The sequence below is a fragment of the Pelophylax lessonae genome (assembly GCF_965119305.1).
Source record: "Pelophylax lessonae genome assembly, chromosome: 11".
Lineage (NCBI taxonomy): Eukaryota > Metazoa > Chordata > Amphibia > Anura > Ranidae > Pelophylax > Pelophylax lessonae.
The window spans coordinates 57,578,917-57,596,975 of NC_138778.1; the positions used below are offsets into that span (position 1 = coordinate 57,578,917).

Sequence of the window (18,059 nt, forward strand, 5' to 3'; positions counted from 1 at the left end):
AGGAACCTTTTATAGTATTGGGTGGGTCTATGAGCAATAAGCCATGATTGGGCACAGTCATCATTACTTTCTCCAATCATGCTCTGACAGTGTTCTGTGCCTTGATTGGGCAAATCCTTGCTTCAGCCAATCAGGGCTTCCAATGTGCATTGACCAACAATTAAAGCAGAGTTCTGGCCTCAAAAACAACTTTTCACAATCCGCTTGCTTTTTTGTTACCTAAAAAAGAATCGGATAATTTAATATGGATGATTTACTTACCTTGTTTTTAAAGAAAATATACTTACCTTCCTTCTTCTTCCTCCCTCTGCGGACGCGGCCCGCGCTGTCTCTTCCTGCTTGCATTGACTCCTGGGAGATGAGCGTCATCGCCCCCAGGAGTCAATGCGCCTGCACCGGCCCTGCTCGTCAATTCCAGGGCAGGCTCGTCATTCCCTGCTTAACAGCTTCTGGGCATGCCGGAAGTGACGAGCAGGGCCGGTGCAGGGCATTCTGGGACTCTGAAATCACCAAAGAGGACACCGAAGAGGACGCTCCGGCTTCAGCTGCCCACACCTGAGATGGCAGCGCTGGACAAGACATTTTCAAGGTAAATATTTCTTCTAAAAGGTAAGTGAAACAGGGGACAGTTCAGAGGCTATCATTGCTGAAATGCACTAGCCCTGACTGTTCCGGGGGTATTTTTATCTAAAAAATGTTTTTCAGGGTGGAACTCCACTTTAAGTGTGTCCTGTGAGCGGCTATAATGTGTTGGTATACTGTACACATACAAACAATGTTAAATAATTATAGTTCTGCGCATACACAAATGTGACTGATGGGTGATCGGTGATATTATAATGTGAGATATGTTGATAACCTATACAAAAAATAATCCTTTGCTATAAAACCAGAATCAACATATATTGAAGGTTGCTACCTTGTATATCCCAAGTGTTTGCCTTGATGCACCAAAATAGTGCATATTATAAAGCGTGCCAGTTTTTAGCAAAATGATCAATGTGACAGTAAATTATACATATATTAATATGAAAAAAGCAATTTGACATCCAAAATAAAGTTTGTGCGTTTTTAGTGCGATTTTGGTGAATTATGGATTATTTGCTGCTCTGTGGATGTGCCTCCAATTACTGCGCTATGTGCTGACACCTTAAGATATGCTCCCCCCTATAGATGGGTTCTCCCCTCTATTATGGTGACCAAATTGTGTCAAAAATCGCTTGTTATCCACACTGGGATATTTTGGGCTTGTTGTTCCTCCTGTCTCCTCAGGGGGGTGCTCTCCTCTGGGTGACTAAGCTCCTCATATGTTGTAGTTAGTGTTGTTTCATAAAGACATGTAAGTGTACCCTTGCATTTATCTTAATAAAATTTTAAAAAGGTGAAGCACTATTAGACTTTTTTTCCCCCTCTTTATGAAACAACACTAACTACAACATATGAGGAGCTTTGCCACCCAGAGGAGAGCACCCCCCTGAGGAGACAGGAGGAACAACAAGCCCAAAATATCCCAGTGTGGTCAACAAGCGATTTTTGGAAGGAGTAGAAATCCGCGCTTAGGATAAAAAGACAGGGTCAGGCTGCTGCCCACCTCAAAAAGTATACCCCCTAGGGGGTGTACAAAAAAGCAATAAATAGGAGGTAGGTAGATGGCGCTGCCAGTAATAAATGAGTAAATGAATATAAAAATATTTAGTAATAAAATCACAAAGTATTAAGACCTTAAGCCACAAGATTAAAATAAATACTGATAAGTTGATAAAAGAGACCAGGTATATAAGATGATAACGGAAAGGAAATAGTTAAAAATACAAACCGAATGCAGATCATAAAAACTTTCCAAGGAATAACACAAAATGCATTGAAATACTGTATAAATGTATTATAAATGTATATTTATCTTGAATCACGTCCCTCTCACCTTTGTCACTTTATCACCATAATTGGATTACCCATTCATGTAATTTGCTCATTATTTCTATTTATTTAATAATATCCTTGAATATTAATTTACTCACTTATCACTTATCAATACTCTCTGTTTTCTGCACTTTATTGCCATTTGCTTCATCGGTGCACTTTGTTTATCATTGCACTTTATTCAACTTTCTGGTTTGACAAAACATTTTTTACCAATCTTCACTTCTTGCATTTTAATAATTTGCACTTTATATTTTTTATATTCATTTACTCATTTATTACTGGCAGCGCCATCTACCTCACTCTTATTTATAACAAGCGATTTTTGACCAAGCTTTCACAGCATGGTCACAATAATAGAGGTGAGAACCCATCAAAAGATGTCAACACATAGCGGAGTAATTGAAGGCACACCCACAGAGCACGGAGCAGCAAACAACTTATGATTCACTAAAGTTGCACCAAAATCGCACAAACTTTATTTTTGATATTATATTGTTTTTTCGTTTTATTATATGCATTATTTACAGTCACATTGATCATTTTGATAAAAACTGTCACGCATTCTAATATGCACTAATTTGGCACACCAAGGCAAACACTTGGGATATACAAGGTAGTAACCTTCAATGTATGTTGATTCTGGTCTTATAGCACAGGATTATTTTTTTATAGGTTATCAGCATATCTCACATTATAATAATACCGTCATTCACCCATCAGTCACATTTGTGTATACGCAGCACTATAATTATTTAATAGGGCTTCCAATGCACTGTTCGGCGCGCAGTGCATTATGGAGCGCTCGGCAGGCCGAACAAGCGGTCAAACGCCCCAACAATTTGGGTGTTTGCCGAACGGGCAAACAGCCAATGTTTGGCCCAAACTCCTGCTCAGGCCAAACTGTTTGTCCAACACTAACAAATATCAATCTAGTGACTAAAATAATTTAGGCATACTGTAAACATACTGTATATACTGAGACAAACTTCTCCAGTTAACCACTAGCCGACCTCTCACAGTAATCCTACTGCGGCAGGTCGGCTCTCTTGGGTCCAGCGATGTAGACCTACGTTGGGCGCATTCACAGCTCCAGGGCACGCTCCCGTGTGCCCTACGATCGCGATCCTGGTCTGATTCGGCTCAGAACCAATCAGTCACCAGATGCAGACCAATGATTTTTGGTCTGGATCTGGTTATCGGTTCTAGCCAACGGCATCATGTCCCCTGCCTGTGTAATGTAAATACAGGCAGGGGAAGTGATGTAATTTTCCCTCCTGGAGCCCTTTCGGTTCCAGGAGAAGAAGAAGAAGCATCTAAAACGTGAGTTCCACAACACTACACTGACACTACCACACATAGGCACACTTTTAACCCCTTGATCACCCCTGATCACCCCCAAACCCCTCACAGTGTACACTATATACAGTGGTATACAGATTGTTACTAATCACTGCATTTAGTTTCACTTGTGACCCTAAATCACGCTTGCGCTAGGCCCAAATAGGTTTAGGGCACCTGCCATCTATCCCCTAATAAAGTTTTAACCCCTTGATCACCCCCAGTTAAACCCCTTCCCTCCCTCTCACACTGTGCACTAATTACAGTATATAGGTAACTACTGATCACTGTATTAGTGTCTTGTGACCCTAATTTGCGCTTGCGCTAGGCCCAAATAGGTATAGGACACCCGCCATCTATCCCCTAATAAAGTTTTAACCCCTTGATCTTCCCCAGTTAACCCCTTCACTCCCTATCACACTGTGCACTAATATACAGTATATTAGCTAACTACTGATCACTGTTTTAGTGTCAGTTGTGACCCTAAATTGCGCTTGCGCTAGGCCCAAATAGGTTTAGGGCACCCGCCATTTATCCCCTAATAAAGTTTTAACCCCTTGATCTCCCCCAGTTAAGCTCTTCATTCCCTATCACACTGTGCACTAATATACAGTACATTAGCTAACTACTGATCACTGTATTAGTGTCACCTGTGACCCCAGTTTGCGCTTGAGCTGGGCCCAGATAGGTTTAGGGCACCCGCCATACATCCCCTATAAAGGTTTAACCCCTTGATCTCTCCCAGTTAACCCCTTCACTGCCCTGTCACAGTGTTCAATATATATACAGTGATTACCAATCACTGTATTAGTGTCACGGGTGACGCTAGTTAGGCTAGTTAGCGTCAGGGTCCCACCACATTTTTTAGCGTAAGTTAGAGTCAATTACAGATTGCCAGTAACACTAAGACACATACACATACACACACACACACATATACACACACTATACACCTCCATTACTAATATAGTGTTTGAACAGATCAATATCTGATCTGATCAGAACTATACTAGCGTCCCCATAGTTTAGTGTTCCCAAACGCGGTGTTTGCATGATCAGCACTGATTCCTGCCAGCACCTGCATTTAGCCCCTATGCCCAGCCCACCCCACCCAGGCAAGTGCAGTAATCAATAGATTACTGTCACTTCCAAAAAACACAACACACAAAACCGCTGCATTAGCAGAGTCAGGCCTGATCTCTGCTAGCACTAGCAGTTTTTTTTGTAGCGACCAAATAGTCCTCGACAACCAGGTGCTTTTCTACCTTTGAGTTACACTACTGTACCTGTAAATTTAGTTGCTAAAATGTCCAAACGGTGGTACAGTAGTAAAGAGGCCTACAGTATACTGACCATGTCAGATGAGAGCGATGGGGAAGCCTCACTGGCAGAATCAGGGTCAGTATATGAACCTGTAGAGAGCAGTGGCTCCCTGACAGATAGCTCCAATGACAAAGGGGTCCCTGCTAAGGTCAGGCGTACCCCGACGGCATTCTGGAGTTGCTGAGATGCAAGAGCTGGATTTTTCTCGTATGCAGCAGAGTGCCAGTAACATTCTGGTGAACTGGCAAGCACCAGTGGCCTAGTACACCCTGGTCCTACACATACCAGCACTGCAGTATCACTTGGTGACGTGGCGAGTCCCAAAAGTGCATTCGAAGCTGGTGCCGTGGCTAACACAAGTAGTGTCCGGCAGCCACCGAGAATTTGAAGACAGGCCCGTAGAGCCCATAGTGTCCTTCCTGATGCGCTTGCAAATCCCAATTGGCAGCCCCTAGATTCTGCAGCGCCCGTACTTCCCCCATTCACTGCCCAACCCAGAATTCAGATGGGAACAGCTGATTTTAATCCCCTTAATTTTATTGAGCTGTTTTTCACTGAAGATCTTTACAGATCTATTGTGGATCAAAGTAATTTGTATTCTAACCAATTTATTACTGCCAATCCAAATTCGTCCCTTGCCAGACCATTCGGCTGGAAACCTATAACGGTTTCCGAATTTAAGACCTTTCTGGGCCTATCCTTCAACATGGGCATTACTAAAAAGAGTGAGTTGCGGTCATATTGGTCCACTGACCCAATTCACCATATGCCCATGTACTCTGCTGCTGTGGCCAGGGCTCGATACGAGCAAATATTTTGGTTCATGCATTTCAATGACAATGAACTCTGTCGTCCTCGGGGAGACCCTGGACATGACCGGCTCCACAAAATTCAGGTCCCTCGTAAACCACTTCAATCAGCAAATTGCAGCCTTGTTTATCCCCCAACAAGATGTCTGTGTTGACGAGTCCCTGATTACGTTTACTGGCCACCTTGCTATCAAGCAGTATCTCCCCAGCAAGCGTGCCAGATACGGGGTCAAGTTGTATAAGCTCTGTGACAGGGCCACAGGCTATACAGTTAATTTTCAAGTTTACGAGGGTAAAAATAGCACTGTGGAGCCCCCCAACTGCCCAGACTACATAGGGAGCAGCGGCAAGATTTGGGACTTAGGACTTGGTGTCACCCTTATTCGGACAGGGGTACCACTTGTACCTGGACAATTTTTATTGAAGCGTGTCACTTTTTAGACACCTCTTTCAATTACAAATTGGTTCATGTGGCACCGTGCGATCTAAACGCTGGGGCTTCCCCCAACGGCTTGTAAATGCCCCACTTAGTCACGGGGAGAGAACTTGCTTGAGGTGCGATGAATTGCTCGCAGTGAAGTGGAGGGACAAACTGAACGTTTTTGCTCTGTCCTCCATTCACCCAGACACGGCAGTCTAAATTACTACGGGCACTGGTGTTGTTGAGAAGCCCCTCTGTGTTCACGTTTTTCTGGGTCCTGTAAGCGACTAGACTGCCAAAAAGTCTCACACATGGGGTATCCCCATACTGTCATTTCAAATATATTAATGGCATGTGTAAGCAATATATAACTTAGTGACAACTTTGTGTAAAAAAATAAAAAATAAAATAAAAAAATAATTTTCCCGAAACTTGTGGCAAAATATAAAATATTCCATGGACTCTCTATGCCTTTCAGCAAATAGCTTGGAGTGTCTACTTTGCAAAATGAGGTAATTTGGGGGGGTTTTGTGCTATCTTGAAATTTCAGGGCCTCCGAAACTGATAGGCGGTGAGGAAGTAAAATGTGCAATTTACTCCCTTCGAAAGCTTGAAGGCGGTGATTGGTTTTTGGGGTCCCGTACACAGCTAGGCTCCCTAAAAGTCTCACACATGTGGTATCCCTGTACTCAGGAGAAGCAGCAGAATGTATTTTGGGGTGTCATTCCACATATACCCATGGCATGTGTGAGCAATCTATCTTTTAGTTACAACTTTGTGTTTAAAAAAAGAACAAAAAGTGTAAATTTCCCAAAACTTTTGGCAAAATATAAAATATTCCATGGACTCACCATGCCTCTCAGCAAATAGATTGGATGGTCTACTTTGTAAATTGGGGTCATTTGGGGGGGTTTTGTGCTATCTTGAAATTTCAGGGCCTCAGAAACTGTGATAGGCGGTGAGGAAGAAAAATTTGCAATTTAAGCTCTTAGAAAGCTTGAAGGCGGTGATTGGTTTTTGGGGTCCCGTACACAGCTAGGCTCCCAAAAAGTCTAACACATGTGGTATCTCTGTACTCAGAAGAAGAACAGAATGTATTTTGGGGTGTCATTCCACATATACCCATGGCATGTGTGAGAAATCTATCTTTTAGTTACAACTTTGTGTTTAGAAAAAGAAAAAAAAGTGTAATATTCCCAAAACTTGTGGCAAAATATAAAATATTCCATGGACTCACTATGCCTCTCAGCAAATAGCTTGGGGTGTCTAATTTGCAAAATGGGGTCATTTGGGAGGGGGGAGTTTGTGCTATCTTGACATTTCAGGGCCTCTGAAACCGTGATAGGTAGTGAGAGAGTGCAATGAGAAATTTACGCCCTTTGAAATTCTGAAGGTGGTGATTGTTTTTTTAGGTCCCGTACACAGCTAGGCTCCCAAAAAGTCTCACACATGTGGTATCCTTGTACTCAGGAGAAGCAGCAGAATATATTTTGGGGTGTAATTACACATATATCCATGGCCTGCGTGAGCAATATATCATTTTAATGACAACTTCTTGTAAAAAAAATAATTTTTTTTGTTAGTCATTTTTCAAACACCTGTGACAAAAAAATGAAATATTCAATGAGCTCAACATGCCTCTCAGGGCATTCCTCAGGAAGTCTACTTTCCAAAAAGTGTTAATTTGGGGAGTTTTGTACTGCCCTGCCATTTTAGCACTTCAAGAATTGAGATAGGTAGTCAGAAAGTAAAAGCTGCATAAATTCCAGTATTTACACCATAGTTTGTAGACGCTATAACGTTTGCGCAAACCAATAAAAATACGCTCATTGAAAATTTTTTTGTCAAAGACGTAGCTCAATACATTTTGGCCAAAATATATGACAAAAATTGAATATATTGGATATTTTTTAACAGTCAAAGTAGAAAATGATAATTTTTTCGCAAAATTTTTGCTCTTTTTTTATTAATATCGCAAAAAATAAAAGAAATACCACCAAAAGAAAGCTCTGTTTGTGGGAAAAAAAGGACGTACATTTTTTTGGGGTACAGCATTGCATGACCGCGCAATTGTCAGTTATAATCTCGCAGTGCCAAGTTGAAAAAAAGTGCTCTGGTCAGGAAGGGGGTAAAATCTTCCAGGGCTGAAGTGGTTAAAGTGTGTACTAAGGGGACAGGTCTATGAACTATTTTCATGTTATCAATTCCATAAAGTGCATCCTTCATGTAAGTTTACACGTTTATAAACTGAGGTTTATTATGTTGTAAACTAATTATATGCCTTAGTTATAGAACCACTGGCTAGTGGCTAACTCTATTCGCACAAATCCTAAAATAAAGGGAGTCTCTTGCACTTGCCAAGAACATAAATGTGTAGTGTTTGCAGATGATGTCCTGATGTACATTTAATTTCCACATACAACACTTCCTACTCTGCCTTATAAGCACCAGGCCTGCTCTAAAGCTCAGGGTTAGCGCTAAATAGAAATAAATCTATAGCCATGAACTCAATCTATTGTCCTCTACCTGCTCGTTGCTTAAATCTAACTGATTTTTAATGGGCCATCAAATCCATTCTGTATCTCGGGATTCATCTCGCCCCATCTATAGACTCCCTCTCCCGGGAAAATGTATTCACTCCTCTTTAAACAACTTGCTACAGATCTCCAGAACTGGTCCTCTATGCCCCTATCGTAGTTTGGTAAGATAAATTCCGTCAAAATGAACCTGTTTCCAAGGTTCCTATACTATTCTAGAATGCTACCCTTAGCAATACCTGGGACAGCCCTAAAAAGCAGCAAAGTGGCTAAGTGGTTAGCACTTCCACCTAGCAGCACTAGGGTTGCTGGTTCGAATCCCAACCATGACACTAACTGTCTGGAGTTTGCATGTTCTCTCTGTGCCTGTGTGGGTTTCCCCCCACATTTCAAAGACATGCTGGTAGGTTAATTGGCTCCTGTCTAAATTGGCCCTAGTATGTGTATGTATGAATATGTTAGGGACCTTAGATTGTAAGCTTCTTGAGGGCAGGGACTGATGTGAATGTACAATATATGTGTGAAGCACTGTGTATATTGACAGCGCTATAAAAGTACAGTACCTGTAATAAATAAAATACATTCAAACCAAGATCTTTCACTTTGTTTGAAACAACAAACCTACCTTGTGCCTAGGCATCTGGGGGTTGGTAGTCCCTAATTTGTCAGCCTATCATCATGCAGCACAACTAGCACACTTGGCCACCATCATCTTAGAGACACATCTACCTCAGTAAGTAGATATAGAAAACTTAGCTTGCTCTAGAATTCTATTCAAAGTGACATGAATACCTAGCAGGTTGCGGCCTTCTACTTTGTCCCCTTCGCTCTCTTATACACTCGCTATCTGGAATAGACTTAGATTGACAAAAGGGTTACACTATCTTCTTACTCCTATGACTCCTTTATTTATCAACACAGAATTTTTGCCAGGACTGCAACCAATCTTTCAACTGGTAGGGAAACAAAGGGTTGCTGCGGATAGGGGATCTTCTCTATAGAATCCAATTCTTTTGAAAAACCAAAATAAAAATGCCTCCCAACGAAATGTTTCGATATTGCCAGGTTTCGTCGATCTTGGCATCAGAACTAAAAAGGGAGAACTCACCTGCTTGCTCTAACATCCTTTGAATTCTCTTGCAAGGTTGCTACACTACCTAGGGGCTACGTGTCCACCTTATATTACATTTAAGTTACTCCAACGCACAAACTCACCTACATTACCTAATGGGAACGCAATTTGGAAATGACCTTAGAGCTAGATAAATGGCAAGAGGTAGCTAATAATTTGGTCAAAATATCTCTTAACCACTTAAGCCCCGGAGGATTTGGCTGCTAAAGGACCAGGGTTTTTTTTGCGATTTTTTACTGCGTGACTTTAACGGACAATTGCGTGGTCGTGCGACGCTGTACCTAAACGAATTTGACGTCCTTTTTTTCCCACAAACAGAGCTTTCTTTTGGTGGTATTTGATCACCTGTGCGATTTTTTGATCATGCGCTATAAACAAAAAAAGAGCGTAAATTTTGCAAAAATAACAATATTTTTCACATTTTTTTATATGAAATTCCCCAAAAAAAAAAAGTAAAAATCAAAATTTTTTAACATTTTTTTGCCAATTTGTTTTATGCTACCTATGTTTGGTAAAAAAAAATCGCAAAAAGCGTATTTTGATTGGTTTGCGCAAAAGTTATCGCGTTTACTAACAAAGGGAAAGATTTTTGTCATTTTTGGTGTTTTTTTTTTTAACGCGTAATGGCGGCGATCTGCGATTTTTTTTTTCGGTACTGCGACATTGCGGCGGACAGATCGGACCCTTGACTGACATTTTTGACACTTTTGGGGGTACCAGTGACATTACTGCAGTAATCAGTGCTATACATATGCACTGTTACTGCAAAAATGACACTGGCAGGGAAGGGGTTAACTTTATTGGACAGGGAGGGGTTAAGTGTGTCCTAGGGGCGTGATTCTAACTGTGTAGGGACATTCCTATTGGTGTAAAAGCAAAGATCAACCGTTCTACATAGTAGAACGGACAGATCTTCACTTTTACACAGGGAGAACTGACAGGCAGCTTGTTTACACAAGCTGCTCTGTCTTTCTCCCTTCACAGGAGCGATCGCAGTGTGACTGGCGGACATCGAGTCCGCCGGTCACACGCACTGACTTGCCTGTGAACGAGCCGCGGCGGGCGCGCGCCTCGGCGGGCGCGCGCCCGCCCGCGATAGGCTCGCAAGTCAGTGACAGGCGAGTGACGTACCGATACGTCACTCTGCCTGGCCGGGGCTGACCGCCGCAGTATATAGTCGTGCGGCGGTCGGCAACCGGTTAAAGTGAGTGTAAAGTTTTTTTTTTTTTTAAATAACAAACATGTTGTACTTACCTGCCCTGTGTGGTTTTGCACAAGATCCTCCTCTTCTTGGGTCCCTCTTCGGCTCTCTTGGCCCCTCCCTCCTTTTGCATGCCCCCACAGCAAGCAGCTTGTCATGGGGGCACCCAAGCTGAGCTGCAGCTCCTTGTGTCCATGCAGGCATGGAGATGCAGTTTGGCCCCACCCCTTCTCTCTCCTGATTGGCTAACTGACTTTAATTGACAGCCGCAGGAGCCAATGGCACTGCTGTTGTGTCTCAGCCAATCAGGAGGGAGAGTCCCGGATAGCCAAAAGACTCGTGGACATCGCTGGACAGAGCTGGGGCTCAGTTAAGTATTAGGCTGCTGCACACAGAATGCTTTTTATCTTAATGCATAGAAATGTCTGCCTTTTCAACTCCTTTAACACAGCACTGTTGAGGGGGTAAATGGTCCCTACCAGAGTTGTTACAATATGCCTGAAAACCTCCACTTCTTGCTTTAGATGATGTGGACAACTGGTATGGAACCATGTTTTACATTTGGTGGCAATGCCCCAAAATCACCAGATTTTGGAAGTATTTTTACTCCTAAACACTAGAAACTAGACACCCTAAACACCGGAAAAAACATATATCCTACATTGTCCTGGCAGCTAGAATTGCCATTGCTAGGTGTTGGAAGCAGTTGTTGGCTCCACTTAAATACATTACTCAAAAACTAAACTGAATAATGATTAATGAAAAACTTTTTTGTACCCTCAATAATACCCAGTCGAAGTTTGGCTGCGGTTCTTGGAAAGAGTCTTGTTGGACCTGGGGAACTTGATTACATCTTTTCTATTTCCTTCTTTTCTCTCTAGCCTTCTCTTCTCCCTTGCCCTGCCTCCTTCTTCCTTCCTTTGGATGACCAAGTCAATTTCTACTTGATGGTAATTTGTTTTCATTTAGGCACTTGGTGCAAGTAAGACCGCAGGCGAGAATGTTGAATATGAGAGACGGCCCCATTAGAACCTGCTCTTTTCTCTAGCATTCTAGCAATTGTTGCCAAATGACCGTGTGTCTGCTTAAGAGAGAGAGAGATACAGAGTGCATGCTACCTGAGTCGTTTAGCAGCCTGTGTAACCTAATTTTTGTTTATTCAGGTCTATTGACATCACTGTGGTAGGATGACCCTGTGACCAGTTTAGAACCCACCACCTGCTAGTTACACATGGAAAATATAAACATTAGGAATGAATAAAGGCAAAATATTAAAAATTATCTGTTGCTTTTAAAATACATTGTGGCTCATGGACCGTAATGTATTATTCTCAATTTTTTTTAACAAAAGTTGGAGTTTTCCTTTAATGGTTAGCACCAACAATATTGAAGCTAAGCATTATTACTTACCATGGTCATGCTGCTCAGCTGCACAGGAGGCTGATCTGGTGGAATCAGATATATGTTTAAGATGGCGTTGACTGAGACGCTTGTTCCAGTTGGCTTTATAGTAAAGCGGGGGGCAGTGGAAACCCTCAATTCTAGTTTCATCGGGGCCTCAGCCACAGAAGGATCCTATAAACATGATGAAAAGCACCAAATTTAAAAAAAAAACTAAAAGAGTAAATCTGCAAGAACTGAAAGAATGCATGAATACGTTTTAAAAAAATTAGAAACTATCCAGCATTATTACTGACTCTCAGCCCAAATTTCTCAAAACATGGGAACCCTCGCTGGCTATGCATTCTCCACTCTGAGTCCCTCAAGCCTCAGCTACCTGTGAAAACTATTACTTACTCTACAACCTGAGCCCTTGGGATTAACAGCTTCCCCCCCACCACTGGGCAACCAACCCTCTCCAGCCCAACTTTCTACCTCCCCTCCTGCTCCTTACCTTTTTTGAAAAAAAAACACAAGAAAACGCTAATGAACAGAACATAATTGCAGTCCTGCAGATTAATCCCCAATATTTATTAGATATAATCGAAAAATTGAGTGTCTTTTACTGCTCTCCTAAACCAGATCCCAAGTCCTAATAAACCTGTGTCCCTAACCATTTCATTCATTGTCAATTTCTACATGCTGAAGAGGTAACAGAGCTAATGCAAAAACAGAAATAGTACTTGTTTAATCTTAGACATTTCAAAGTGAATCTAAAGCCAAAACATTTTATGTAAATGCAGCACCCTCCTAGGTACAGGCTAGAAAAAGAGTATCGTTTTTGGATCTTTTCTGCTTACCAGAGAGATTGCCAGGTAAATCTATATTGTTCTCTTCCTACCAGAAAGTAGGATTTGCTAGGGAGGTCTGCTCATGGTGCTCAGGTGCAGCTCAGTTTGTCTGAAGTGTTTTACACTGGTCCAATAGGGAGGCATATTGGACAGTGGGAGGAAACCTGACAAATGAGTGCACATGCATACAGGCCTGGTGATTGGCAGAGAAACGAGCCTCGGTGTATGCTGGGATACTGTATAAATGTGCTTAACCACTTGCCGACCGCCGCACGACTATCTACGTGGGCGGTCAGCCCCTCACAGGCAAAGTGACGTAGGTCTACGTCGCTCGCCTGTGAGGGTTTAGGGAGCGAGCGCGCGCCGCCGGAGGCGTGCTCCCGCTCCCGCGTGGTCACGGACCCCCCCGCGCGCGTGACCGGCGGACCCGATCGCCGCCGGCCACTCTGCGATCGGCGGGGGAGAGGGAGAAAGTCAGGCAGCTTGTGTAAACAAGCTGCCTGTCATTCTCCTCTCTGTATGAGAGCTGATCACATGGATCTACTATGTAGATCCATTGATCACTCTGCATACAGTTGAAGCCCCAGCCAATCACAGTTAGAAGCACGCCCCTAGGGACACACACAGCCCCTCCCTCTCAAATAAAGTTAACCCCTTCACTACCAGTGTATTTTTACAGTAACAGTGCATATATATAGCACTGATTACTGTAGAAATGTCACTGGTAACCCCAAAAGTGTCAAAAATGTCAGTCAAGGGTCCGATCTGTCCGCCGCATTGTCGCAGTACCGCAAAAAAAATCGCAGATCGCCGCCATTACGCGTTAAAAAAAAAAACAACAAAAATGACAAAAATCTTTCCCTTTGTTAGTAAACGCAATAACTTTTGCGCAAACCAATCAAAATACGCTTTTTGCGATTTTTTTTACCAAACATAGGTAGCATAAAACAAATTGGCCGAAAATATTAAAAAATTTTGATTTTTACATTTATTTTTGGGGGAATTTCATATAAAAAAAAGGGAAAAATATTGCTATTTTTGCAAAATTTACGCTCTTTTTTTGTTTATAGCGCGTGATCAAAAAATCGCACAGGTGATCAAATACCGCCAAAAGAAAGCTCTGTTTGTGGGAAAAAAAGGACGCCAAATTCGTTTAGGTACAGCGTCGCACGACCGCGCAATTGTCCGTTAAAGTCACGCAGTGCCGAATCGCAAAATACCCCCTGGTCAGGAAGGGGGTAAAATCTTCCGGGGCTTAAGTGGTTAAGGTCTTTCAGCTGGAGAGCGGGCTCCCGGAGGGAGGGGGCGGCTCCCCTTCCTCTGTAGAAGTTGCCATGCGGTCTCAGGTGGTCAACCTAAGGGCCTGAGAGTCAGAGAAGTGCTGAACCTGGAGGTCCTACAGAGCTGACTGGAAGGAAGACACTGGAAAGGATCTGATTCTGCATATAGTGAGTACAGATCTGTGTCATGGGGCCTGTCCTGAGAGGACCATCCCTTCAGCAAGAAGAGTCAGTGGATGGGTGTCAGTCAAGGGGATGCTAGAGAATGTCCTGAAGATAATATAGTTGCATCGTCTGCTGCTTGAGAGAGCAAGAAGACTTAATTCCTCCATACAAGTGGTTAAAACAGTGTGTTTGCTTCCACACGTAATCTGGTGAGGCCAAGTGAGAGTTGTCCTTATCAACTGTATATAGTTCAAGTTGGAGTATCCCGCTATTCCCTTCTCCCACCCATGTTCCACAATAAATATAAAACCAAAACTCCTGGATTGTTTATTGAGTAACGAGCCACCAGGAGTAAGAATGGATGTGTGAACTGTCCCTAAGTGACTGTCTGCAGGTAATCAAAGGATACCTAACAAGTCATCATACAGCAAGCCCTACGGGTACAGTGCTACATAAAATAAAACAGAATCATTGTCAGGTTTTTATTGCAATCTGTGTCTCCACTGGAAAAATGTACCCTCTGAATTTGAACTGGTAGCCATTGTAATGTGGACAGTGAAAGTAGATCTAATAATTTACAGTTTTCCATATAACAGGAGGTGAGAGCAAATCATCCAGTGGGCACACCTGTCTAAATAAAAATGTCTAATAGGGGATTTACGCTTACTTACGGGAGGAATTTGCTCCCACTGTCTGTGTCACCACAAGGGAAGACTCTCCAATGAAAACACAGAGAACGATCCTGACCGGGGTTCAACATTCCCTACTCTATCCTAGTGTAAAAAAAAATTGGCTCATTTTCACTTTAAGCTTATATTATGTAGTTATTATTTAGAAAAATAGTGTGTAGATTTCCATGCCAAGGGTAGCTGTTTGAGCCCCGAAATGATCATTGTGAGTTTTCAGTTTTTTTTTCTATTGATACAGATATGTATGAAGAAAAAAAGGAGGAAGGAAAACTTCCAACTAATGTATATAATACAAACTGTTTTATGAAAACTGTACATGTACAACATGTAAATAAGAGAAACTGTACTTTAAGGATAAACATAAAATAAACTATATGACTTCTGCATTTAAACTTACTCCACTTCCTGAGGGTTTCAATCCTTACTGGTTTTCATATTGATTAGTGATGAGCCGAACACCCACCCCACCAGAACACTGCGAACAGGGGAAAAGTTTGTGCGAACAAACAAACTCAATTGAAGTCTATGGGACTCGAACGTCAAAAATCAAAAGTCCTCATGTTAAAGTCTTGAATGCAAGTTATTGCCCAAAAAAAGTGTATGGGGGTCCAGGTACTGACCTGGGGAACATGTACCAATGCAAAAATTTTTTAAAAACAATTGTTTTTGAAGGAGCAGTGATTTACTGATTTTAATAAAACTACAAAAATGAAAAATTCCTTTAAATATCGTGCCCGTGGGGTCCCCTTAATGTGCCTGTAAAGTATCACATCTGTACGATGTACTGTATGTAGCCTGCTGCAGAAATACTAACATTTCTAAAGGAAAAAAAATGTCATATACAAATATACTGTATATACAAAATTTGAAATCGCATGTACTTGTCATACAGGTGCAGAAAAATTGAGCCTTTGCTGTTGGTGGTGCCTGAACACCGTAACCCCTCGCAGTTACTCTTGCTGTGCGCAGGAATGGGCCCTGCTGGTAAAAATTCCATACAAATTTGAAATCGCATGTACTTTTCATAGAGGTGCAGAAAAATTGGGCCTTGGTTGTTGGTGGTGCCTGAATACCGCAACCCCTCGCAGTTACTCTTGCTTGACGCAGGAACGGGACCTGCAGGTAAGAATTCCATACAAATTTGAAATCGCATGTACTTGTCATAGAGGTGCAGAAAAATTGGACTTTTGGTGTTGATGGTGCCTGAACACCGTAACCCCAAGCAGTTACTCTTGCTGGGCCCAGGAACTGGCCCTGCTGGTAAAAGTTCCATACAAATTTGAAATTCGCTAAGATTAAGTGTTGTATGTGTTCTTATCAGTGATCTAGTGGGGGCTTTGTGCTGTCATCTGACCCGGCCAAGGTTGGATATCAGCTATGCAAACCTGCTGGAGTGATGGGGACCTGGAAGGTTAGTATCTGCAGGAAATTAAATTGAAATTGGGCCTTTGGCGTTGGTGGTGCCTGAACACTGTAACCCCTCACAGTTACTGTTGCTGGGCACAGGGCACAGGGACAGGGCCTGCTGGTAAAAATTTATTTCGAAATTTAAATTGTATGCACCTGTCATACAAGTGCAGAAAAATTAGGCCTTGGGTGTTGGTGGTGACCTTAACTAAAAACATTGTTGGAAGCAAGAAGAATTAAGATTGAGGAATAGGATAGGCAGCATAGACAGTCTTAAAGGGATGGCACACCCCTAGCAAATTCAATCAGTTACATCAGCATCAGGGGCTTGATAGCTGCTGTTTGTCCAGGACTGATTCATTTTGATAAAAGTCAGCTGGTCAACAGAGTCTGTGGATAGACGCACTCTTTTGCCAGTCACAAAACCTCCAGCAGCACTGAATGTCCATTCGAAAAGCACGCTGGAAGTAGGACAGGCCAGTAGTTCCATTGCATATTGAGCAAGTTCTGGCCAGTGGTCCATCCACAAGACCCAGTGCATACTCAGTTGGAAAGGTCCCCAAGTCTGCTCTTGCCCCTAGATAATTATGCACCATATGATGGAGAATCTGCCGATGGTTTCTTAAACCTAACAGCCCTGAGTGCTGCTGAGGACTAAAGAACTGTTTAAAGGCAACGGTCAGACTGGCGCCTTCTCCACCGCTCCTCCTTTGGCTGCACGATGCCTCAGAAACACGTCCAGAGAATGTTAGCCTTCCAGTGTCTGGAAAGGTGTTACACAAATTTTTATTCAAGGCCTCCTCAAGATGTTTCATCCGCTGCTTCTTCTGCAAAGGCAGGATGAGCTCTGCAACTTTACCCTTGTAACGTGGATCAAGAACGGTTGCCAACCAGTAATTATCCCTCTCCTTGATAGCACAAATTCTCTGATCCTTTCGCAGGCTTTGCAAAATCAGGGAGCTCATGCAATGTAAGTTTGAGGAGGCATGAGCTTCTGAGTCCTCTGGGTCACTAAGGATGACATTGTAAGGAGCAACCTCTCCCCAAACAAGTACAACTCCTGAGGTTTCTGGGGAATGAAAACCATCAGATGAAGACAGAAAAATAAATGGGACCCAGACTAATTGGAATTAGATTTGTCATGTCCATAATAATTAGACAATATACTGAAAAAAGAGAGCAAATATTTGCCTCAGGTACCCCTCATGGACTGCAATGACAAATGCTTTTATAAAATCGTATAAATGTTATTGACATATCATTAAAAATACAGTTGTGTGTCCCTAGTGCAGGAGACACTAGACATAGACATATACAGTGCACATTAAAATGTTGATGGACTGTCATACATGATATGGTATGATGCTGGAAAATGGAATAACACCTAACATGTTTCGGACATTTAACAGAGTATTGTCCTTTTTCGGAGGCTGCATCCAAATTCACCCATACATATGTCCATAAAGGATTGGTATATAAGAACACATTCCAATATCAGCTCATAAGAGCCATCAAGGTAAAGGTTGCTGGTGCATAGTGGTGAGAGGTCTCAGTACTGAGGGATTGTGGCAGGCGTGCAGTGTAGTGTGCAGGCCAGCTGACA

At 42.4% G+C, this 18,059-nt stretch overlaps 1 protein-coding gene across 1 annotated transcript in view; it reads right to left on the reverse strand.

Annotated features, from left to right (window-relative positions):
* The window catches only part of PLTP (phospholipid transfer protein), a 122,144-nt gene that overhangs the window by 15,275 nt on the left and 88,810 nt on the right, over positions 1-18,059 (reverse strand). Inside the window, exon 11 of the mRNA XM_082272065.1 lies at positions 12,095-12,259. Coding sequence (XP_082128191.1) covers positions 12,095-12,259 — 165 coding nt within the window. The remainder of the gene's footprint in view (positions 1-12,094; positions 12,260-18,059) is intronic.